Source organism: Pleurodeles waltl, chromosome 7 (genome assembly GCF_031143425.1).
Source record: "Pleurodeles waltl isolate 20211129_DDA chromosome 7, aPleWal1.hap1.20221129, whole genome shotgun sequence".
Classification (NCBI taxonomy): Eukaryota; Metazoa; Chordata; class Amphibia; order Caudata; family Salamandridae; genus Pleurodeles; species Pleurodeles waltl.
The window spans coordinates 1,348,965,536-1,348,990,783 of NC_090446.1; the positions used below are offsets into that span (position 1 = coordinate 1,348,965,536).

General features: G+C 47.7%; 1 protein-coding gene across 4 annotated transcripts in view; it reads right to left on the reverse strand.

Moving 5' to 3' along the window:
- PPP6R1 (protein phosphatase 6 regulatory subunit 1) overlaps positions 1-25,248 on the reverse strand; it is a 745,577-nt gene that overhangs the window by 249,682 nt on the left and 470,647 nt on the right. For all 4 annotated transcript variants that reach the window (XM_069200760.1, XM_069200759.1, XM_069200761.1 and 1 more), the window contains one exon: positions 10,794-10,930. In XM_069200760.1, coding sequence (XP_069056861.1) covers positions 10,794-10,930 — 137 coding nt within the window. The remainder of the gene's footprint in view (positions 1-10,793; positions 10,931-25,248) is intronic.

Sequence of the window (25,248 nt, forward strand, 5' to 3'; positions counted from 1 at the left end):
GGCGTCGTGACCGGTGCTGGAGAAGGTCGCTTAGGTACGACTGACGTCAGCCTGGACTCAGATCCTGAGACTCCCCGGAGGCAGAAGCCGCCAGTGTGGATCAGGTTGGAGCCTCTTCCAACCCCACAGGACCCGATGGCACACCAGAGGAGTCGGCTCGCTCAAATACATGGCGCACAGCCCCTTACAACTCCTTTATCTGCACGGTCATCAATCCGGTTCTCGGAAAAGGTTGCAGATGTGGAGTCGAACTTGCTATCAGCTCTGCAGAAACACATCGGGAAAGCCAATAATGTTCCCCATTAATCACATTGGCCGACAAGCTAGGTGAAGTCAAAGACCTCTTGGCCTTCGTCTTCTTCTTCTGCCTCTTTCCTGAGTGTCCCGAGAGTAGGAACGTGCCATCTTCCTAGCATAGTTACCCAGACTGTTTGCATGATGTTAGAGTGTTTAGACTGTAGTTCAGTGGGAGCCTGCTAATCAGGACACCAGTTTCTGTGCTCTCTCCTCTAAATGTGGTTTCTGGTAAACGTTTTACACCCACAATTGGCATACTGCTGCACCTACATAAGTCCCTAGTATATGGTACTTCGGTACACAGGACATTGGTACACTAGGGGTCCCTTATGGGCTACAGCATGTATTGTGCCACCCATGGGAGCATAAGCCAACTGTGTCTGCAGGCCTGACATTCAAGCCTGCTTGAAATGGTGCACGCGCCCTTTCACCACAGATATAAGGCTTGCCTTATATCCTGGTCACTGCACTTAGACACTGTAAGTCGCCCCTCTGGTAGGCCCTTCAGCCCAAGGGCAGGGTGCATGTCCCTATGTGTGAGGGTACACCTGAATGAGAGGGGTGGCCCTACAGACCCCAGGCTCCATTTCCTGAAGCCATCTTAAGGTAGGTAGTGGACACTAGTCAACACAAGTGGTCCAACTACTCATGGCTTATTTGAACCTAGACATGTTTGGTGTCATGCAACTACACTGATTCAAGTACTAGATGCAAGATACCATGTACTCTGGGTGTTCCATCTGCCTGTGCAGCCTTACGGGGTCTAGCTGCCAACCCACACTCCTGCTGACCACAGACACTGTTCTGCCCTCCTGCTGGTGAGCCTGGCTCAGGCTGGAGAGGTAGAACAAAATTTCCTGCAAGGGAGAGGTGTGACCATCTCCCAATGTGTATTAGGTGTCTAAGGGGTGGGGTGGCCTGAGCACCACCAGACTGCTTTGAAGGGCACATTTGGTGCCCTCCTTGCACACCCCTGTCCAGCTCCTACCCTAGGAAGGTGCACAGAGCTCTGCGAGGTGGCCACTTGATTCTACCATCTTGAAAACAAGATGGGCAGAGGTCTCTGGGAGCATCTGACTGGGTAGACCAGGTAGATGATGTCCCTGACACCTGATAGGTGGGTCACTTCAAAGAGCAACCAACCCTCCTTTAGGGTTACTTAAGGGATCCCCTGTCGGTGGGTCCTCAGATTCGTCGAGCAAGACTCTACAAGGAACTCTCCGCAAGACATTTTCTGCTCCTTGCCTCTGGAACCGCTGCTGGTCTGCTTTAGGACCGAAACAAGTCTGCTTCTGGTGGGAAGCCTCCCACTGCAACATTGTTTTTTCGGATCCTGCAATATTTTTGCAACATCCAAGGCTGTGCATCCTCCAGGGTCACCAGGGCTCTATTTACACCTGGAAGCACGAAGGAATCTCCCTTGGAGTGAAGGAGTCACTCTCCTGCATCCACAGGCACCTCAAGACAACTTCGACCACCTGGTGGAGTCTGCTGTTCCACAGACACTGAAAGGCTCTGCATCACATGTCATGGGTCTGTGACCTCCTCTGGGTCCTGCTGGTCTTCTGACCAGCTTGCGAGACTGCAGGGCCCTGCTTCTGCCACTGGACTGGACCTCCTGTGCTCTGCAACTGTTGCTCTTGCCAAGGCTTGTTGACTCTTCCTCCAGAAGATCTTCAGGCACCAAGAAGCCCCAGCCTCCAGCACTTTGCAACTCGAAGATCAACTCCTCCCCTGCAACTCCTGCGATGTGGGACTTCTGCTTTGTTGTGCTGCTAAGGCCTACTTGTGATTTCCTGTGTCCATCACTTCTGGGTCACTCACGGGGGCTCCAATGACTTCTGCTGGCCTCCCTGTGTGCTGAGGGCCAGCCCTGGCTCCCCCATCAAGGGCAGTCTCCCGGACCTTGCTGGTCCCCAAAAACCTGCAAATATATCTTCAGTTCCTGTAGCATTTGCCAGTGCTTGTTGGTAACCTAGTCGGTCACTGACCCTTGTGCAATCCAGCGACTGTTGAGGGACAGCTTGTACGCGACTCTTGAGATCTTCTGCAGCTCCTGCACCACACAGCTGGACTTCTTCCTACACCAACTTGCAGGACCTTCATTTCTTGGAAGGTGGGCATTGCCAACTGCACCACCTGGGTACCTCCAGGGTGCCAGACTGTCCTTCTCCTTTTCAGGTCCTCCACGTCCGGAATTCGTGCCTGGATTCCACCGGCCTGGTCCACGGGTCATGACTGCAGCTCAACAATCTGAAGCTTCCACTGACAAGAGAGAGACACTTCTCTCTGCATCCGGGTCCCCTGGTGTAGGTACTCCTGTTTTCTGGCTATCCTCGGGTGGGGGCACTCTCCAACCTTCCGCTTGTCTTTTGGCTTCCTCGGGGTCCACTGGGAAGGGTCCTTAAACACATGAACTCCAACCACTACTTCCATGTGTTAGCCTATGAGATGACTGGGTGGGTAACCACTCTGAACGTGGTCGCTGGGGGCACTTACCTAAGGTGTTTTCATCTACCCCTACCTACCTACCACACTTACCTTGGTTGGGCTCACTTTTTCACATTCCACTTACTTAGAATATGGTTCCCCCCCCCCCAATAGTGCCTTGTATATTTTATGCTAGTTCTGCTGGTTATTTTGTGTATATTCTGTGTGTAGGTATCATCAAATGGAGATATACCAATGCTAGTCTAGTAGTTAGTGCTGTAATAAAGAATCCTTTATTTATGTAACACTTTGTTGATCTTTCTTGTGAGTGGATGACTGTCAGTCTACTGTGGTATTGCAAGTGCTTTACATTCCTCCTGGATAAGCTTCAGCTGCTTGCCTTAGGTACCCCTAGAGAGCTTTTGCTATCTGGACACCTATGCACTATCACTAAGGCTTGCCTTGACTCAGTATAGGGTGCCACACCATAGTTGTACACCATAAACTGAGCCAGCCTCCTACACAGAGGACTGTGAAAAGGAAGAAGAGGACTTGGGGCTCTGAGATTGGTCCTGCAACGTCCTTCTCGACCAGGGCCCAGACCTTCTTGGAGTCAACTGTGCCGGTGTTGCAGACTGCCGGGTCGCAAGCAGCTTTAGGGACCACTCCCTCAAAGCCTTCGGTGTTATGGCCCGGCAGTCCAAGCATGACAAAGTTGTGAACGTGTTTGAGGCACAGAGGCAAACAAGATGGGTATCAGTGACCAACATAGCACGGTGACAGGAGCCTCACTGTATGAACCCAGCCTTCCTCAATGACATCTCGACACACTCGAAGAAAAAACTAAAAAAAAAAAAAAAAAACAACGGTTGAAAAAAGGTGTCAAAAAGTGACTGAGGGGCAGCTCTCTCTGGATCTGCTCTAACTGGCACAGAAAGAAGAGAACTGATGCCTACGTGCCTGGCTGGTACCTACATAGATTGCTGCAAGATCACTTCTGGAGTCAACAATGCCACGCAGAGCCGAATGGAGCCACCCAACAGCTTATGAAAGGGGCATTGGCCAACAAACATTTCAGGATCCAGCCTGATGCCTGGGAAAATCACAGGTAAGGAATCTGCAGCTAGAAGTCTCTTTGAGACACGTGTTCAGGAGTCGAGCAGCATGGTTCAATGATGGTAGGTTGGGGTGGAAAATCTTAACTTGACGTTGGACAATACATTTGGTTTGCATAGCAGCTTCCAGTGAGGTTTCGGACATGAGCAGAACATTTGTGTATCAACATTACGTCAGCCAATTTGGAGCAATCAGAATTATTCTGTGTCTAAAACGTTTCAGTTGTTAGCAGGGCAGATGTTATCAGTGGACCCGGTGGAAAAAGAGGAAAATGGCCCTGATCTTTCAATCAATGTAACAGCTGTTGCTCAGTGCCCCTACTTAGAGGAATCTGGAGTGACAGATTAGACATTTATGCTTTCAGCTGTAGCCAACACTCAATAACTCACTCAAGATGTCCCATGACATTTTGCTGAGAGCACCAGTTTGTGTATTGTTGATGCATGGAAGAAGTTCTTTAGAATGAGCCACTTGTTCATTGCTTGAGATTTCTGTAAACAGAGTTGTCAGTTTGGTGCCTTCTTGTTTGGTGAGAGAGTATATGGTGGCAGGCATACAGTCTGTTGGAATCAGAACACAGTTCCAGTAGGCTAATATGGTATTCCATTTCTTTGGTGAACAAAATACCTTAAAAAGTCACTACACCTTAGGAGTGCTCCTCAGACTGTAAAAGATATCCGTTTTAATCAATTTGACAGAAGATCTTGATGAAGCTGAACGAGTGACATGAGATCACTTTGAAGGTACCACCACTATGCACACTGGTTTGATGCTTGAGATAGTAGCAACATGTCTTCCAATTTTTCTGTCACTTGTCTTCGTTATGTTTCATGCAGTGTGCTTTAGTGGTCCCATTCCATTTGGCATTCAGGACAATGAAAATACGAGACACCATGGAATCCAAGGGGAAAGAGTTTGGACTTTACATGAACAGGAATTTGACTACAACTTAAGAAACCATTGAATTGCGAACATTCACAACTCTCAAGGCAACACTTATCCTTCACATGCCTAGCATTAAGTAATGTATTGTCAATGTATCATTAATGCATTATTCAAACAAAGAATTATATTCTGGAAAGTATGGAATGGTGGGACGGCAGTTCAGATGGGCTGCGAGAAGACAAAGATGCCAATACTGTTGCTAATAAGGATATTAATAAATTCCATAAAATCTCTGCTTCTCGTCTTCTCTTAGACATATTGGTCCAGGGTAAATCAGACTTTGCACTACATTGAGAGATGACATACTGATTTGCAGCCCCAGATTACTGAGCAGTGACAGTGCAGTTTGAAAGTTTAGAGAGGCTTTTTGGAGTGTCCTGGCTTTAATTAGCCGTCGTTCAAGTATGGATAAACAATCATCTGCTGTCACAAATAAGCTGCCACCAGCGCAATCTAGATATAACCCCCCTCCCACCACCACAAAAAAAACAATAAATAAACATAGAGATGGTCCTTTTCAGCAATGCCTTGCCTTTTTTTGCTCCAGTGAAATCCACGAAGAGCTGATTGTCCATTCGGTGTTCTCTGCTATGATCGATGTAAAAGCTCAATGCTCTTTTGAAGTCCAAGTATGGAGTCTCTCCTTCTCTTTAAAGGGGCAAGGTGGAGCAAAAAACACGGGGAAGGTGGTATTTAAACCGACAAGGACCGACATCATGACTGTCGACAAGATGGATGCTTGTGTCTGCAGAACCAATTTCTCTGGGAGGAAGGTGGAGTATGGAGGATTGACAAAAAAAAAGAAGCTCACTCACCATGGTGCTGATACTATGGTGTTGAGAGGCACAGTTCTGAGAGTAAAAAGCTGCCAAGGGGAGCTATGAAGTGGCTCAAAGAGAGTTAAGGCCCCACTGTGGCATGACAAAGTGAAAGGGAGGAAACAGAAGTTGTAGTCCTTTCATGAAACACATCACAACAGGTGGCTTGAATAATGAGGCTAGTCCAGCAACCTAAAAAAACAGAAATGCCGATAAGTACCCTTTATCTGTGCCCAGAGAAAAGCTGTGCAAGGTGAGGGACAAAAAAGATCAGATCAATTAGCCTGGAGGGGGTCAATCTGGTGTGTCCTACAACAAGCAACAAATTTGTCCCAAAGACATGGGTATTCTGTCTTCATTGAGGGGCTCATGACAGCTAAGGTGACATCAACCACCTTGTGGAGAAACGTCAAAGGTGTTCAGATGTCACCACACAATCTTTAAGCATGAAGGTTAAGATTGCCAATGTTCAGATGCAGAACCCAGCTCTGTTGCTATGACAGCAAGTCCTCCTTGAGGGGAAGCCTGATCGGAAGACAGATGCTTATGCCCATAAGCTCTGGATACCATAATCTCTGTGCCCAATCCAGGTCTACTAAAATTGTCTTGAGCTCGGTCAAGTCTTGATCACCTTCAGTTCACAGTCGGGCACAAGATGTATCAACGGGAAGGCACACAGCAGTGGCAAGTTCCACCCCAGGAAGCATGTGTCTACTAGTGAGAGATGCCTTGAAAACTCCAATGCGTAAAACTGCTGACATTGAACGGTCTCGACAGAGACAAATAGATCGAGCCAAGGGTCTCCCCATTTGCGGAAGAGACCTTGTAGCATCTCTGGGTGCAACTACTACTCATGGTCCGCTAGGCATCAATGGCTGAGCGTGTCCGCCCTTCCATTCAAAGATCCTGCCATGTGGTTCACCACCGGGAAATCTCTTGATGGGTCCAGTCATTTCTAGAGGCGTAGTGCCTCCGGGCACACGGTCAAGGACCCCACCCTGCCTTGTTTTTTTTTTTTTTTTTTGCAACACCACATGGTGGTGGTGTAGTGCAAATGCACCTATATCAGCCTTCCCATGATGGATGGGAGGCTTTCATTCCAAGTGGATGTCTCTCAGCTGCAGAAGGTTGATATTGTACTAGGACTCTGCCAGAGATTTCTAATCTTCACTCGGTAAGAACTGTTGGATCCTACCTCTAACCCAGTGGTTGTGCTCCACTGAGGGCATGCTAAAGGGGTTTGGCAGGTGAGGCTGCTGGGAGGGGGTCTTTAGACTAACTGGCTACAGGTAATTGTGCTACCATGGACTGTGGGGTGGTGGTTTCCACTGCCTTTGCTGTGAAACTGCTGACCACCATTGTAGGAGGCTGGCTTAGTATATGGTGTACACCTACAGGTGAGGTACCATGTATTGAGTCAGGCAACCCTTAGTGATAGAGTAGGCGGTCTAGATAACCAGAGTTCTCAAAAGGGTAGCTGTCGAGAGCAGCTAAGGCTTATCGTGGAGGATGTAAAGCAGTTGCAAATACCACACAGGTCAGTCAGTGATGTACACACAGGAAAGAACCACACCAGTGTCAGAAATATATGTTATATTTATTGTAACACACACTTTAGAACTTTGGTACATCTCCTAACTAGAGATATGGACATACAAAACTATACTCATCAACAGGTAAGTAAAGGCGTAAAATAACATGGGCCCCAATTGGGGGCAAAACATACTAAAAAAAGGAATGTGAAAACCACTCACAACTCACAATATAACCCAAGGACCCTTAGGAATGGTAAAGTGCTAAAACCCCAAGGTGAGTAGGTAGGATTCCCCAAGCGCCCGTATGTAGAGTAGTAATCTTGGGACAGTGTCCATAGGCTAACGTGGGGAAGTCACGGTTGGAGTTTTCATGTTTTAGGACCCTTCCCAGAGGACCCTGAGGAAACCCATTGGGACAAGGGAGGTTGTTGAATAGTGCCCCCCGTGGATACCCAGAACAGTGGAACACCTACACCAGGGAGCCCAAGTGCATAGCGGTGAAGTTGAGTCGGAACCTCCCATTGAAGTCAATGGGGACCTCGGTTGTCGAGCTGCTCTCGTGACACGTGGACCAGGTCAGTGGAACCCAGGCATTGATTCCTGAAGAAGAGGACCTAAGGAAAAATGGGACAGAGTGCAGGCCACCGGGAGCGGAGGTGCCCATGCAGTGCAGGTGGGCAATGCCCACCCTTCTTGGAGATGCTTTCCTGTAGGACGATGGATGAATAAGTGCAGCTGTGGAATCCAGGGGAGGCAGGTAAATCCTAGGAGTAGTCCACAACCTGTCCCACACCGATCGTCAAGTTGCAGAGGGACCACCAACAACCCTTGGCAAATGTGAGGAAGTGTTGCACGGAATTAGCAGGATTGAGGAGCGGGGAGGTGGAGCAGCAAGGACCAGGAGATACAACCTTGGCAGGTAGATCATGGCCAGCCCTAGTACGCAGGAAAGCCAGCAGGAATTAGTGAAGCGCCCAGCAGGACCCTCAACCAAGGGAGGCCTCAACAGCACAGCAAAGAGAGATGCCCATGTTGCAGGAGTTGTAGATAGGACGTCGTTCTTGGAGCCGGAGAGTTGGGGAGGCTGGGGTTTCTTGGAGCTAGGAGGGCTCCAGACTGAAGAGCCAACAAGCCTTGTCAACGGCAAGCAGACACAGTGCACAGGAGTTTCAGCCGAGCAGCTCCAGCGAGGGACCACACAGACTTCCCAGTTGCAAGGAAGATAGATCAGACCTCCGGAGAGCCACAGAACCACCACCTGTGTGGTAGAGCCTTGAAAAGTCTGCGGGACAGCAGGATACACAAGCCAGTCATCGTCGTTGAGGTGCCTGCAGATGCAGGGGAGTGTCTCCTTCACTCCAAGGGAGATTCCTTCTTGCTTTCCTAAGTGCAGAGTCCCAGCAACTCTGGAGGATACATGGCCACGGGGTTGAAGAAGTCTTTGCTGAACGTGGAAACAAAGTTGCAGTAGGAGCCCTCCTTGTCTTGCTTCTAGTTCCAGTGAAGAACAGGGGCGGTTCCAGTGTCCAGGTTGCAGAAGTGTCTTGCAGATGGTTCCTAAACTCTTGCAGACGAATCTAGGGTCCCTCACCCTCAGGGGAGCCCTTAAGTAACCTGGGAAGGGGGTTGGACACTTACTGCCGTGACCCACCTATCAGAGGAGGTCAAGGACGTCACTCAGCTGGACTAACTAGTCAGATGCTCCCGGAGGCCTCTGCTTATCTTATGTCCAAGATGGCAGAATCAAGTGGCCACCTGGCACAGGCCTGGGCACCTCCCTAGTGAGGAGCTAGATAAGGGGGTGGTCACTCCCCTGTACTTTGTGTGTATTTGTGCCAGAGCGTGAACCTGGAGTTCCTGCACTGGTGCAAACCAGTTTATACAAAGAGGGCACCAAATGTGCAAAGCAGTTTGGTGGTGCTCAGAGGCACCCTCAACCCAGCCCAGTGTCACCTACTTCAACAGCAGAGGTGGTCACACCTCTCCTTAACAGGAAATCCTTTGCCTTCCCCTGCTTAAGTTAAGCTCAGCAGCAGGAGGGCAGACAGTGTCTAGGGTCGGCAGCAGCATAGGCTGGCATGCAGACCCTGCAAGGCTGCACAAGCAGAACTGTGGAATCCTCTGAGGAACCAGCTTCCTACCCTGGAGGCTCTGTAAATACTATATCAAAATGAGATAGTGTGCACAGAGTTTAGGGGTTCCCCAGAGGCTTAACAGACCTGGGGGAGATTAGTAGAGCACTAGAAGGCAGGAGGGAGGGTTTACAGGTTAGCACCACAAGGGTGGCCGGGTGCAAACTTAGCATCAGGATCCCTATGCTTTTACATAGGGAGAACTGGGGGGGGGTGGGTGACAAGTAGGCTGCAGGCTGGGTCCAGGGAAACCACAGGCTTGACAAGGAGGGTCGCCTGCTGAACGTTGCTGAACCAGTGGTCGGATTCCCCAAAGCCAAGGGGCTGTGGGTGCAGGCGTAGGTTTAGGCATCGGGAATCCTCGTCCGGTTCTCTCGCGGGCAGGGTCGTCCTCAAGATTCAGGCTGCAGGAGCCGTTGTGCTGTCCAGGAGGGGTCAACCCAAGGTGGACACAAGGTCAGAATTGCCTGGGGACCTGCTCTGGACCGGTAGGCCACCTGGAAACGGGCCATGAGCGTCGGGTGTGGAGTAGGCAGGACTCGCAGATCTGGGGCAGTTCTGGAGTCCTTTGCTGGAATTTCTTTTTGGTCTGGGGGCTATCCACTGGAGATCTTGGTCCTCTGGGGACATCTAAGAAGGGTCCTTAGTTTATTCTATGTCAGGACCAGAGGCTCTGATTATGCTTCTGTTTCTTTACTACTCAAATAATACAGTAAGTAAAAAGACAATTCGGGACCCAACCACTAGATGGCAGAATAAAGCACAGCATGTGAATCCAGAATAGGATTAATAAAGCAAAACTAGCTTGCATCGTACCTGCACTGGTGTAAATATCCACAAGAGAGCACATTGTTTCCTATTACAAAGGAAAACATCCTACCCCAGTCCAATTTGCCACTCAGCAAAAGACCAGGAATAAGGCACACCTGCAAACAGCTTTCTATTTGATAAGTGACACTGGCAAAGAACTCACAAGGACGACTGCAGGATTCTTTAGGGAAGCATAGAACATTAACCAATAGAAGTGTGTAGTGATGACATAGCAAGAGTGCAGCTGCGAGTCAGAGCTTCTCTGCAGGGTCATTCACACTATCAATTTTGCTCTGGCCTTCTTAACTTTAACTGAATCTCTTTTGTAGCACCTTGCAACATTTACACTCCCTCTAATATTGATATTGCAAATTCACAAGGGTTTAATACAAGGAACTATCTTCTTTAGCAACATTATACAGGTTGTATTATATCGGCAATTAACTGATTTCGTAACTATATTACCTTAAATACGGGCCTGTTGTATAAAAGGTCTGTAGGACCAAAAATGCTAAATTAACTTGATTTTGCACTAAGATATAAAATAGTCACATTCGTGGATAAATATTTACTTACCTCTAATTCTTTTGAAATAAATAGATGCTTTGTGATAAGAGATGGAGTAATGATCAGGTAATGAACACCCACAAGACCAGATCATTAAAAAACCAAGTGCTAGCAGCAACCGAATAGATGTTAGACTATCTTACCCTCTTGATTGTCTGGTAAGGTGAAAGTGTTGGACTGTGAGGGGGATTCCATATCAGTTTTATTACCAACATCTTCATCCTCTTCTTGGTCATCCTCTGAATCATGACTGTCCTCGCTGTCGGTGCTCCCACAGCTCCTAAATGAAATGAAACAGGACCCCACGTCTTAAAAACTTCAACAATAAAATCTAAGAGGCATTTATATATTTGAAGCACGGATGATTTGCATACTGTTACTTCCCCATTTGCTTTAAACGGTGTGTCCTTTTAGGGAACACATGACCTTTAGCCAAACAATAAAATCAGCTTTCCTGATGGTTCTCCCAACAGGTAGCTGGGAGCTTCTGGTATTTCACCAGTGCTCCGGAAGTACCCCCTGATGTGGAGACCAGCACAGTATGTATTTCAGAGGTTCTAGCAACAGTGAAGAAAGCAGCCCTACAAATCTCCAGACCCTTAGAGTTGCATCCATCCAAACCAATGACAGGGCCACATGCTTGCATATACAGACATACTGTGACCACCTGTGGGACTTGCACCATGATCACCAATCTCCACTCTCAATTTAACAGTCATTATGGCCTTTGTAGCCCTACTTTGTCAGTCATATAGCATGTGTGTAAAAGACAAGCTGTTCTTGGACTGTTACTACTCAATACGAAAAAGACATATTTGATTAAAGAAAAGTGTATTTTGAGAATGAGATACACAATGTTCGTAATGAAATGGTGGAAAACAGATTTAATTTTTTCTTTGAATCATAATTCATAGTGGGTTTGGGAAATTATAGTAAAGTGCCTCTTTTGATATGGTCACTGTAAGGAAATGCCTCCTTGGCATGGTTACCCCATAAATTTTTGCCTTTGCGGATGCTAAGTTTTGATTCAAAGTGTGCTGGGACCCTGCTAACCAGGTCCCAGCACCAGTGTTCTTTCCCTAAACTGTACCTTTGCTTCCAAAATTGGCACAGCCCTGGCACTCAGATAAGTCCTGTGTTACTGGTACCCCTGGTACCAAGAGCCCTGATGCCAGGGAAAGTCTCTAAAGGCTGCAGCATGTCACCCTAAAGGTAGTCAGCCCACTGGTTACCACCTGGTACTCCCTGTAACACCCCTAAATTGAGTATTTAGGTGTCACCCCAGGACTCAGATTTCAACAACCTAGGAAGACCTGTACAAAGAAAAGTTGCACAGCAGAACAGGAAAAGAAGCAGCTGACCTGGAACCAGTCCCTCCAGCCTGCCTGCTGACGTTGAAAGATCCTGCACAAGAAGCCAACTCGTCCAGCTATCAATAAAGACTCAAATCTCCCGTGGGCGGCGGACCTGCCCTGCAAGAAGAAACTCCAAAGGGAGGACTCTGCAGCTGCGGGAACTCCAGACACCAAACGTGACCACTGCACCGGACATCAACAACCTGCGCTGAAGCCAAGCAAGGGTGCCAATTCAGGTCCCGGCTGTCGAGTCCAGTGTGGCCTCACGTATCCTGGACTCTCCAGAGATGTCTGCAGGGCCCCTCTCCAGCAGGCTAATGAAGGGAGAAAATCCGACATCTCCAGTAACCACTGTACCCGTGACCCCGGAAGCCAGCTCAGGTGGGTCATCTGTACCAACAACGGCCCCTAGCTGCAAAGAGCTCAAGTCCACCCTGGGTTCACCGCTGCCAGACACCCCCACGATGCCTGCAGCCTTAACACAGGACCCACTGACCGCGAGTGCACCGGGACATGAAAACCTGACGCCTAAAGACACCCAAGCATACGTTTCCCCTGGGCACAGTAGAAGAGGCCCAAAGATGCACCCTCGTCACTGAGAACCCCAAGTCTACTACTTACCTGCTTGTTGCCCAGACTGGCTTCCTAGCGAGAGCCTGCAGCTTGTTTTCATAAGCACCAAACGGCCATAGGAAACCGTTGGGCACCCAACTGTGTACTACACCTGTGCACCCAGCCGGCCCCAGTGCCGCCTGGTGTGACCTGTTGGTGTGGTGCAAGCCACTGTCCAGTACTTACCTTAACTTCCTGAGATTGTCTTCGTAGGTTCATTGTTAACCATGTGTTTGCTGAACATAGTCTTCCTCCATAGTATAACACCGAAAGAACTCTGAAAATTGCACAAAGTGTTCATTTCTGAAACTGCAAAGTATTTATGCTTAAAAGTTTACTTGATTTACAAAGTTCTTGGGTTTGAAACATACATAAAAAGATTAGTTATTTTTCTAAATTGGTCTCAGATTTAGTCTGAGTGTCTCATTTATTGCCTTGTACAACAAATGCTTAGCACTACCCTCTGTTAAGCCTAACTGCTTGCCCACACTGCAACAAATAGAGCACTAGTCCAACCTACTTTTGCCTCTGCAATACCAATTGGGGATCAACTGGACCCAGTTCAATTTACTTTATTTTAGTGCACTATGTAGAGAGCCAGCCTACTACATTGGTGGAACAGCAGTGGTGTTTGTGACTTTGCATTTGCTGATAGCACTTGGTCAGTAAGTGACTACATGAGTAAATCTCAAAATTGCCTTTAGTTAATTTGCATATTTCGATTTGGGTATGTTTCCAAATTCTCAAAAGTACTGTCATGGGCTTGGTTAGGTCACTGCAGCTTAACAGTAAAACTTGTGTTAGGATTTTTTTTCTCTAGCTCAAAAGATCCCCACTTTAGTAAATATAATGAGTACCTCAGAGGACAGGGTTGTGGAGCTCAACCTCACCATTTACCTCAAGTTGTCTCACAAACAGTTATGGACACTCTGTAAAAGGTACACAATTTAAAAAGGCTCAAACACTACCAGTGCAAGGCTCCAGGAGCTACTGGCAGATGAGGCCACTGATCCTGTAGATCAGGGCAGTGCAAGTGAAGAGGAACTAGACCATCCAACACTTAAGAGTTGAACCTGTACCACAAGAGTCTAGGACACCCCCCTCTAGTGAGAGCGGTCCAGGTTCCTTACGGTCCAGAGAAATACTCTCTGAAGAGGAGATTCTTTTAGAGAGATTACCTGGAGACTTGCCCTGGAAGAAAGAATCCTAGCACTAGAAAAAGGAAGAATAGAGATGGATCTAGCACCCATGGATGCTGGATATTGTTGTATAACTGTGCACAGAGTAGAACACTGTGACCCTAAAGGGGTTGTCCCCAAATATGTGGAAGGTGATGATATCACCAAATGCTTCACAGCCTGTGAGAGGGGCTGTGTGTCCAGACACCTTGACAAAAGCACTGGGGCTCTCTCCTTTGGGAAATGTTCTCTGGATAGACTCCCAACACTGAATGAGGCAGATGCTAGGTCCTATGACCCCATGAAGGATAGCCTGATTGAGGGATCTGGGCTTACTCCTGAGGAGTACAGAATCAAATTCAGGGGGACTTGAAAAACCCTGAGTCAGTCTTGGGTTGATTTTGTGGGCTTCTCAGTAAAAACACTAGGTGGCTTGTTATAAGGTAACAACTTGCATGATTCTGAAGGGCATCAGAATTTAGTGATGAAAGCTTAGCTGTTGAGTAATTGGTGCACAAAAAGTTACACCAGTTCCTGGCAGATATAGGCCCTCTTTTAAGAGTTGGGGAAGAAGGCAGACCACTATGTCAAAACAAGAGTGACTTCCACTGGTGGTGGTTGCAAGGGGGGGGAATTAGGCGGGTACACCACAAGAATGATGCCAAAAGGCCCCCACAAGGGAAAGAGGATAACCAAACCAACGACAAAAGTAAAGTGTCTTCAAAGACCCCCAAAACCCTGCACAGGAGGGTGGACCCGGAGACTCCTCACAGTCCAAGGGTGGGTACAAAGGGAAAAACTGAGATTCAAAAAAATAAAAACAAAGCGCTTGGAGTCATGATTGCAAGGCTCTTGGACACCAAACTGGAGACCAGGCCTGCCCCCCACCAAAAGAATGCCTCCAGTGCAGCTTCAGTAACTGCAGCGTTAAGTCTCCAGATGAGATTCCAGGTAGGCCATTCAAATGTCAGTTAGCCTAATGAGGCAACTTTACTCTGAGGGTGGGGTGGATTTAGCTGTCCTGGCTGTCTTGCCCAGTAATCTGGAATGATACAAAGAATAGCCTCACATTAATGGGATTCAAGTTGAGACCATGGTGACAGAGCAACTGGTGTCCTCAGAATGGTAACTGACTGGTGAGACATACACAGTCCTCATCGCTGATAATCAGGCTATGGTACATCCCATGGCATCCTTAGAATGGGGAGGGGTTACTGGCCAGAAAAAGGTGGTGGTATCTCCTGCAATCCATGCACAATGTCTGCTAGGAAATGATCTGGAGTCCTCAGCATGGGCTGAGGTAAAAAGACAGAGCTACGCTAGGTATCCCTGAATGGGGTTGTATAAAAACAAGAGCACAGAAGAAGGACCAGGGGGAAAAAAGAGTTGGAGTCTGTAATAATGGCCCAACCTACCAAGAGAAAAGGGCAAGAAGACTAGGGGACCAGCTTAAAAACATATCACAGGACAGAGTCCCTCTCTTCAGGGAGAAAACCTGCCAGCCCCAGAAGGAAATGAGCCTCGGGAGCTTAGGCTTTACATAGCAGAGCTCTTAGGGCCAGGGGGACCCTGCAGGGAAGATCTGTGCCAGGGGAAATAAAAGCAGCAAGCTGCTGATCAGGACAAGGCAGATATCACTGGCTCCCACAGGACCTATTGGGAGGAGGTACCCCTTTACACTGAGGCCACAGACCCCAAACCTGGTGCCACTAGGAGAGTGGTAGTGCCTCAGCAGTTCAGAGGGTTTCTCCTCACTCTGGCCCATGATATCCACCTAGCTTGGCATCTTGGCCAGGCCCAAACATGGAGTAGGTTGGCCACATCTACTGGCCATGTCTCAGAAGGTGAAGGAGTTTTGCCACACCTGTGTCACCTGTCAAGCCAGTGACAAGACAGCTGCCCAATCAAAGGCCCCCTTAATTTCACTTCCAGTGGCTGGGGTTCCCTTTGAAAGGGTAGGGATTGACATACTCTGTCCCCTTGACCCTCCAACAGCATTAGAGAACAGATTTATACTGGCTGTAGTGGATCATTGTAGGAAAATTGATCCCTGTTGCAGTTACCTACCCCTCCCCCCCCAACCTATTGCCTGGTATTGATGCTAACTTGACTGAGAAGTGTGCTGGGACCCTGCTAACCAGGCCCCAGCACCAGTGTTCTTTCACTAAAATGTACCATTGTTTCCACAACTGGCACACCCCTGGCACACAGATAAGTCCCCATTAAAAGGTACCATTGGTACCAAGGGCCCTGTGACCCGGGCAGGTCCCTAAGGGCTGCAGCATGTGTTGTGCGACATTAAGGGACCCCTCACCTAACACATGCACACTGCCATTGCAGATTGTGTGTGTTGGTGGGGAAAAAAAGGCAAAGTCAACATGGCATCCCCCTCAGGGTGCAGTGGGGACAAAAAGGCAAAGTCGACATGGCATCCCCCTCAGGGTGCCGTGCCCACAAAACACTGCCTGTGGCATAGATAAGTCACCCCTCTAGTAGGCCTTACGACCCTAAGGCAGGGTGCACTATAACACAGGTGAGGGCATAGACACTGTAGGGGCATATTGCTCATGCAGCTAAGTCCATTCTTGGACAAGGTAAGTGCAGTGTGGCTACATTAGGTATATGGTCTGGGAGTATGTCAAAAACTAACTCCACAGTTCCATAATGGCTACACTGAATACTGGGAAGTTTGGTATCAAGCTTCTCAGAATAATAAACCCACACTGATGCCAGTGTTGAATCTCTTGAAAAATGCACACAGAGGACATCTTAGAGATGCCCCCTTTATTATAGCCAATCCTTCAGTGCAGAACTGACTGGTCTGTGCCAGCCTGCCACTAAGACACGTTTCTGACCCTTTGTGCTCTCTGAGGCTAGAAACAAAGTCTGCAATGGGCGGAGGTGCTTCACACCTCCCCCCTGCAGGAACTGTAACACCTAGCAGTGAGCCTCAAAGGCTCAGGCTTCGTGTCACAATGCCCCAGGGTACTCCAGCTAGCAGAGATACCTACCCCCCCCTATCCCCCCCCCCCCCCGGACACAGCCCCACTTTTGACGGCAAGTCCGGAGGAGATACTGAGGGAAAAAAAAAAAAGGAGTCACCCTCCAGCCAGGACAGCCCTTAAGGTGTCCTGAGCTGAGGTGACACCTGCCTTAGGAAATCCTCCATCTTGCTTTGGAGGATTCCCCCCAATAGAATTAGGGATGTGCCTCGCTCCCCACAGGGAGGAGGCACAAAGAGGGTGTAGCCACCCTGAAGGACAGTAGCCAATGGCTACTGCCCTTCAGACCTAAACACTCCCCTAAATTGAGTATTTAAGGGTGACCCTAAACCTAGGAAATCAGATTCCTGCAACCTACAACAAGAAGAAGCACTGCTAACCTGAAAGCCCCGCAGAGACGACAACTGACTTGTCCCCAGCCCTACTCACCTGTCTCCAGACTCAAAGAACCTGCACAGCAACACATCCAGCAGGACCAATGACCTCTGAGGACCCAGAGGACTACCCCGCACTCAAAGGACCAAGAACCTCCCAAGAACAGTGCACTATTCAGCAACAGCAACAAACTTGCAACAAAGAAGCAACTTTAAAGAGACTCTCACTTCCCACCAGAAGCGCAAGTCTTAACACTCTGCACCCAACGCCCCCGGCTCGAATCCAGGACAACAAACACCTCAGAGAGGACTCCCAGGCAACTCCAACGACGTGGCCACCCCGAGTAGACCTCCCTGAACCCCACAGCGATGCCTGCATAGAGGATACAGATGCTCACCCTGACCGCGACTGCCTGGTAACAAAGGAAACCAACGCCTGGACCAAGCACTGCACCCGCAGCCCCCAGGACTGAGAGGAACCACCTACCAGTGCAGTAGTGACCAGCAGGCCCGAACAGGCCCAAGTCGGGCGCACGCGCCCAGAAGGGCGAAATTTGATTGCAACTGTACTGTCGTTCGAGTCTAGGTGGGAATGCGATCGCAGCAATACCGACGGTGAAAGAAGTTTTCTAAAGTTTCCAATTCGAAATTTCGGAGCGAGAGGAAACCAGTCCAAACGCAACAGTGGAAAGAAAACAATCTAACAACGGAGTCGATGCCCATGAAACTCTATCTAACCTCATATTCCACATCTTTTGAATATTCGCTGGGTGCCAGACTGGATCTGAAAACTTTTCAGCAGTACCTCCGTGCACTGATGCTGTTCCACTCTAGAAAGTACATGCAAACCTTACCTAGTTGCCACTCATGCACTGACGCCAGTTGCTTTTGGTACTGTCTGTGTCCCCAGACACAAAGTCTCAAAAGCACATTAATGGACAGTGTGAAGATCCCTAGACTTAGGATCCTATTAACAGATAGTCCAAGATAGAAAGAGGTGGATGGGAGGGTCAGTGAGGAATCTGTGGCTAGAGTCTTTGCCAGAAAATGTATTACGGAAGGTAAGTGACTTGGTTTTCTGAAGGAGACTTCTAGCCACAGATTCCCCACCTTTTAAATAGATATCAAAGCAATACATATTTGGAGGTGGACTCAAACCAGAAAGTTCTGCAGAACTGAGCGGGCAAATATCCCCTCTTGGCGAACCGGACTAGCCAATCAATTCTAGTTCATGAATGTATGGTGGGCTGCCCACACATCCGGCCAGCCATATGTCTAGGACAGGGACTCTGTGTGCCAACGCAGTGCTAGCAGCTTTCGCCTTGGTAGAATGAGCATGCAGTCTTGCAGGAGGCTGCTTTTTGGCCAGTGTTGAAAATGGCCATTTCTGCAGGGTTATCCCCAAACATTTTATATTCGTCCTCTTATTTTTCTGACATTTTTGTTGGCTTCAGGACTCTGGACACTTTACCACTGCTAATCAGTGCTTAAGGGCATGTGCTCTCTCTCCCCTAAAATGTGTTGTGATTGACTTACTCCTGTTTGGTACATTTAGGTTACATTTAACTCCCTTGTAAACTGGTACACTTATAAACCCATATACCTAGGGTCTGTAAATTAAATGGTACTACTGGGCCTGTAGCAGTCATTGCGCCACCCACAGAAGTAGCCTTTCAAACCTGTCTCAGGTATGCCACTGCAGTGCCTGTGTGCGCAGTTTACTCTCTTATATACTCAAGTAGTAATTCCTGATCTGAAAGAACTGGCATGTTTGGCATAATTGAATGGTAGTGAGAAATATTACTTGTGTAGTGTGAATTTACATTACTATTTTAGAAATGCCACTTTTAGAAAGTGGGCATTTCTCTGTGCTTATAACTCAATGTGCTTTGCAGCCTGACTCCAATCCTACTTTCCAGACAGCCACAACGCAGGAAGGGCTGGGTGTGATAGGGATACATCTGCGTTCGTCTGTATACTGATAGACTTCCTGGGCTGGGAGAGGGAGAGTTTGTTCACAGCTTACCTGTCAATAGGTTGTGTCTTGCCCTCAAACAAAGGGCTAATTTACCCCCTACTGATGTCGGGAGCCAATGCTGGGTTGAAAGGTGTTTGTGTTACATTTGAAAGGGTTCCTTTGAAGTCATCTCCTACATCAAAGACATTTATGAGTGTAAGTAAAGGGGCTCTACCCCATGTTTTAGGAGCACTATTGGAACTGTAACCGAACCTCTGTCAGAACGACTGCTGCACTGCTTATGACTAATCTGGACTGCTCTTTTCCTGTGGCCCTGCTAATTGCTGGTAGCATAAAAAACCCAATGGATTGGTTTTCTGCTTGCTGCCTTGCTGCCAGCTGCTCCCCGACTGTGGTTTCACTAGACACTGCTGGGCTGCCAGGAGGAACCACCATTTGGACTGCCTGCTTTGTTGTGTTGGGCTGCTGCCAGCTAGGTTGCTGGAGAGACTGCCACTTAGCAAACTGCCTATTTGTGCTGCCCTGCTGCTTCGGTGCCCCGCCCATGCTCCCTGGAGCTTATAGGCTTGCCCTCCCAGTTTACATCAACTCAGGGTCATCAAAAGGTGCCGCCTTGAACATCTTTGCTATGGGACTTTAGCTTCAGAGTCTAGCAGTAGCTTTCATATACCTGGGGACATTTTAGGAAGGGTTGCAGTGGAATGATGAGTGATGCGCTCTGTGTCCTGATGATAAATGGTGCGTGACCAGCACCGATAAAGGCGTGAGCTATTGGCCACTGGAAAGGCTGTAGAGGGTGCATATCGGGCTTTCAGTGCCTTGGGAGCAGGTCCGCTGCACTGTCAATACCGCCTAGTCCCGCACACACGTTACTCCCCTGCCAGGGGTGGACCAGGTTTAGAGGCTTGTTTGCCCAGCTTGCCCCCGAGAACAGTGTTGGTGCAAGCACTCTCAGACCGGCTCCAGGGTGAAAAAGAACCCGGGAAAAAAGTTGCATCGCTGTCCCACATTCCCTTTGCGGGCGGCACTACACCCTCTGATCATAGGATACACAATCTGATGGCAACTGAGGGCTCTGGGGTGGCCTACGTCAACTGAGTGTGCGTCGAGTAAGTGAGTCTTTCCACTTGCCTGGGGACATTTGTTCCTGAAGGGCATATTTACCCTTGAGGGATGGCTCCGTGTAGAGTGGCTGCTTTTTTTTTACAATGACCACGGAGGACCTAGCAAAGTTGCCCTGGTTCATCCGGCTGTTTGATTCCCCTCCCCTGTTTTTTTTTTTTTGTCCACTTGACAACGCATACCAGGGGACCTGTGATCAATTGTAGCAGGACAGAGGGGGTGGGGGGTGGGTTGGGGATGTGAAGGACTTCAATGGAGGCCCCTGAATGTTGCTAAGAAACTTGTTGCATTTCAGGAAGCATATAATTACTGTAATATAACTAGGAGCCCAGATGCTCCAGTGACTACATAGAATTCCTAATTACCATATAAGGTGTAATAGGAGTGAAGGTATGCTGTCCACAAAGCTCTTATGGTGATATCTTGTGAATTATGTACTGCTAGTGATATTTGGTGATGTAGGTTTATTCTTCCAACCTACTGCTGCATTTCATGCACTGATGCCCTAATATATGTCATTATGATTCTTGCATCAGTGTTTACAAAATATGCACAGTAATTATCATTTCTATTGTTTTGGTACAAATTCTATACACAATAACATATGTATTTTTATATAATCCTGTACGGAGTCTCTTTTGTGGTGTACGCATTGTGTCACTGATGAGTGTTATGCAAATGCTTTACACACTGCCTCTGGAGATAAGCCTGACTGCTCTGTGCCAAGCTACCAGGGGGTGAGCACTGGTTTTCTCTAGTGTGTAACTTACTTGCCCCGAGTAGAGTGGTAGATTCTGCCTGGCTTAGGTGCAGACCCTAGCCAACCAGAAACCCCATTTCTAACGGCCAGTGTGTAGCAGATCTTAGTGCAGAGCATGATCCAGTGGGAGATGGTTCACTTCTGCACTGCACTGCCTTTTTGCTCCACAGAACCCATCAAAGAGCTGATCGTCCAGATGGTGGTCTTTGGCACAATCTATGTAGAAGCTCCGCTCTCTCTTGGGGGCTAAACAATGGAGTCTCTCCTACTCTTCCTCCTTAGGAAGAATGAGGCAGAGCACAGAAAGTCAGCAAGAGAGGTTCTCTCCCCACTAACAATTTAGCAGGGATAAGGAGGAGAGGGAGTCCATGTCTCAGCCCCTCACCCCACGCCATACCTGTGCATAGACCTGCAGAGAGAACCGGGCACATCCTATGCAGGCAAGCAGACAGCCAAATATGGACAAGTTAATCTGTCACAGAAGTTTCTCCAAGGCCTGGGGGCGGGGTTTCTCCAAGGCCTGGGGGCTGCGGTTGCAGTGTGTTCTTAGGCCTCAGATATCTTCTGCCAGAGCTTCGCCGTCAGGTGGACCACCTGGACACAGGCCTTGGGGGTTGGGTGCAAACGGGTCAGGACTCATGCATTCGGAGTGAGGTGGGAGTCCTTGGCTGTAGGTTTCTTTAGACAGAGCAGCTGTTCTTGGGAGTTCTTGGTTCTTTTGGGTGCAGGGCAGTCCTCTGGAGTTGGGCAGAGGTCGCTGGTCCTGCTAGACGTGTCGCTGGTCTTTTGCAGGTTCTTTGAACCAGGAGTCAGGCTGGTAGGGCTGGGGTCAAAGCAGTTGTCTTCCTTCTCTGCTGGGGGGTTTCAGCTTAGCAGTCCTTCTTCTTGGAGGTCGCCAGGAATCTGGTGAGCTGGGTTCAGGAAGGCCCTTAAATCCTAGCGATAGGGGCATTTAAATCCTAGATTTAGGGGTCGTAGGACTGTAGTCAATGGCTACTGTCCCTAACTGTGGCTACACCCTCCTTGTGCCCACTCCCTTTAGGGAGGGGGACACAAACCTAATCCTATTGGTCCTTGTCCTCCAAACCAAGATGGAGGATTCTGCAGGGAGGGGGTTCACCTCAGCTCTGGACACGTTGGGGGTGGTCCAAGCTGAGGTGGTCACTCCTCCCTGTTTTCCCTCATTTCCTGCCGGACTTGCTACCAAAAGTGGGGCTCTGTCCGGAGAGGGCGGGCATCTCCACTAGCTGGAGTGCCCTGGGACACTGTAATCTGAGGCTTGAGCCTTTGAGGCTCACCACCTGGAAACACCTCTACCCAGGACAGGCTTTGTTTCTGGCCAAAGAGCGCACAAAGGCACTCACCCCTTGTGGTCAGAAACTTGTCTGAAAGTGGAAGGCTGGCACAGACTGGTCACTCATAACTAGCAGTTTAGCTAAAATACAGGGGGCATCTCTAAGATGCCCTGTGTGTGCATTTTGCAATAAATCCCACACTGGAATCAGTGTGGGTTCACTGTGCTGAGAAGTTTGATATAAATCTTCCCAGTATTCAGTGAAGCCATTATGGAGCTGTGGAGTTCGTAATGACCAACTCCCAGACTATATATTCAGTATGGCTACCCTGCACTTAGTGTCTAAAAACTGACTTAACACTGTAGGGGCATGGTGATCATGCAGCCATGCCCTCACCTGTGGTATAGTGCACCCTGCCTTAGGGATACAAGGCCTGCTAGAGGGGTGACTTACCTATGCCACAGGCAGTGGTTTGTGGGCTGTGCCATGTCGACTGTCTTTCTCCCCACCAGCACACACAGGCTGCAAAGGCAGTGTACATGTGCTGGGTGAGGTTCCCCAGGGTGGCATAATACATGCTGCAGTCCTTGGAAACCTTCCCTGGCCACATGACCCTGGGTACCATAGGTACCTTTTACAAAGGACGTAACTGTGTGCCAGGGCTGTGCCAATTGTGGGAACAAAGGTACAGTTTTAGGGAAAGAACACTAGGCTTGGTTAGCAGGGTCCCAGCCCACTTTCAACACTAGGCAAAAAGTGGGGGGTAACCAGGCCAACAGTGGCACTTTCCTACAGTCTCTAAGTGTCACATTCAATATATTTGCCAATGCTAGTTTGTGGTTCAGTGAAAAGCTTTGATTTCCTAATAATCAGTAAATTCTTTATCTCTGAAACAATCGGGTGGATCTTTTTCACTGTGGTGTCTAAAAATACATATTAAACAGTATATTTTTATAAAGTTGTGCCAGATCTCTTTTATATCTTGTCGATTTCTTCTTCAATTGTTTTGGTGAAGTTTAAATGCTTTACACTTGTGCCTTTATATAAGCCTTGCTGCTCAGAGCCAAAGCTACCCAGGGTTGAGCTGAAAATTTGACAAGTGAAACCTAAGGGTCATATTATTTATAACACAGCAAAGTCACACAACCACACCATATAATACACCCCATTTCCTCACAGAAAGCTTTAAACCTATCAGAATCAAAGTGTGCATATTTATGTGGCATAAAGTAAATACTTAGAGAGTGGATGTTGTATTCTTTTCAGATGAAACAGATGGAAATTTGTTATTAGGACAAGCTTACTTACAAGAGATTTCCATGAACGTGTTTTATTGAGGATAAGGACAGTGGTAATTTGCTTTGAGTCAATGCTGTAATTAAAACTTAGTAATTTTGTTAGAAGCACAAGATAGTAAGAATTCCTCTTTCTGTAGGGTTTTCTGTAGGTTACATTTTAAGGAGTTTCAGAAGCACATGAGAAAATCTTTTCCATGTCTCTTTTGAGAGTTAGAATGTTCTTCATGGAGGAGAATTGTAAGTAAAGTTGTTTATAATTTACCATATACTTACCAATGGAGTCCGATGCCTAGGTTTTCTTTAACTTAAAGTTTAGACAAAGATCAAACAGGATGGGGAACAGTATGGAACCATAAGTTAAACTGAGTGAAACCTCTTGAAGTCTGGATGTAGGGAACCATTTAGCAACTAGGATCAGTTTGAGAGAAAAGAGCACTGTTTCTTTCAGACTCATTGGGATTTCTAGTGTTTTCAGAAGAATTTAACGTTCAACAGTGATTAATGCTGCCGTCAGGTCGAGTAAAATTAAAATGCAAGTGTCTAATTTGTCAGGTATTAGTAGAATATCAATGACATCCATTCCAGTGGTTTCAATACTTTGCCAGGTCCTGAATCCTGACCAAGAAGGTGAGAGCAGCGAGTTGTCTTCGATTAGCTTGTTTACTTGTGTTGCAGCTGCTTTTTCAATGGCTCTACATAGCCAGCAGAGCAATGTGATCAGTCTACAGTTCTCCACGACTTTAGGTTCTGTGTTATGTTTTTTATTTTTAGTACTGGGGTGTCTGGTGACTGGTCAGAGTTTATGGCAGTTTGAAAAAATGCCCTGCTGTTAAGAGGAATTTACTAGTGCGAGCCATTATGGCACTAAAAGATGAAAGCTCCTTTAAGTAATGAGTTGTGCTCAATTGCTTGATTGATGTACCCAATTATTCTAGTTTTAATTAGATGACTGAGCTCCATGTATTGCCAGACGCTGGAAATACTGCTGTATTTGGTACTCCAGATTTTGTGAAGTTGCTATCTTTTAAAGGAAGTCATGACTGAAGGTTTGCCTTCTAAGGTAATCTTTTTTTCATTATGTCGAAGATGGTCTAAGCTGGGTTTTGGGCAAGGTCAGTATGCTTTTGTATGAGAGTTCCTTTGGTCTCTAGTATTACAAAGTTTTTCTTGCTGCTTTTAATTTAGCTTGGTCTTCAATTTGTTCTTATTCCAGAATTGCTCAAGGTTTTTGTTTTTAACAGTCTTAGTCCTGCTTTGGTTAAAGGTAGGAGGTTTTCCAGCCTTGAAGAGTCAGCTTATGAACAAATTTCCTATAATTAGTTATTACTGTTTATAGATTACAGCTTCTGTTGAGGAAGGATTTCTCGAGAAATGTAACCAAAACCAGTTGGGTTAAAACGGACTGAGTAGAAGAGGCTTTGACCAGATCTCTAGAACCTACAAGCTCTAATTTGTATTTTTAGTTTTAGAAGAAAAAGCGGTAGCAGCATTCTTCTCTGGCCTCTAGCCAGGGTAAGCAGACTGCAAGGAAACATCCCTTTCTGTCATTTAGGGTTTTAGTGTTGAAGGTCTTTGCGACGGTGTCTGGGCTTGTGATCACAGAAAGAACATTTTTACCCCTGTA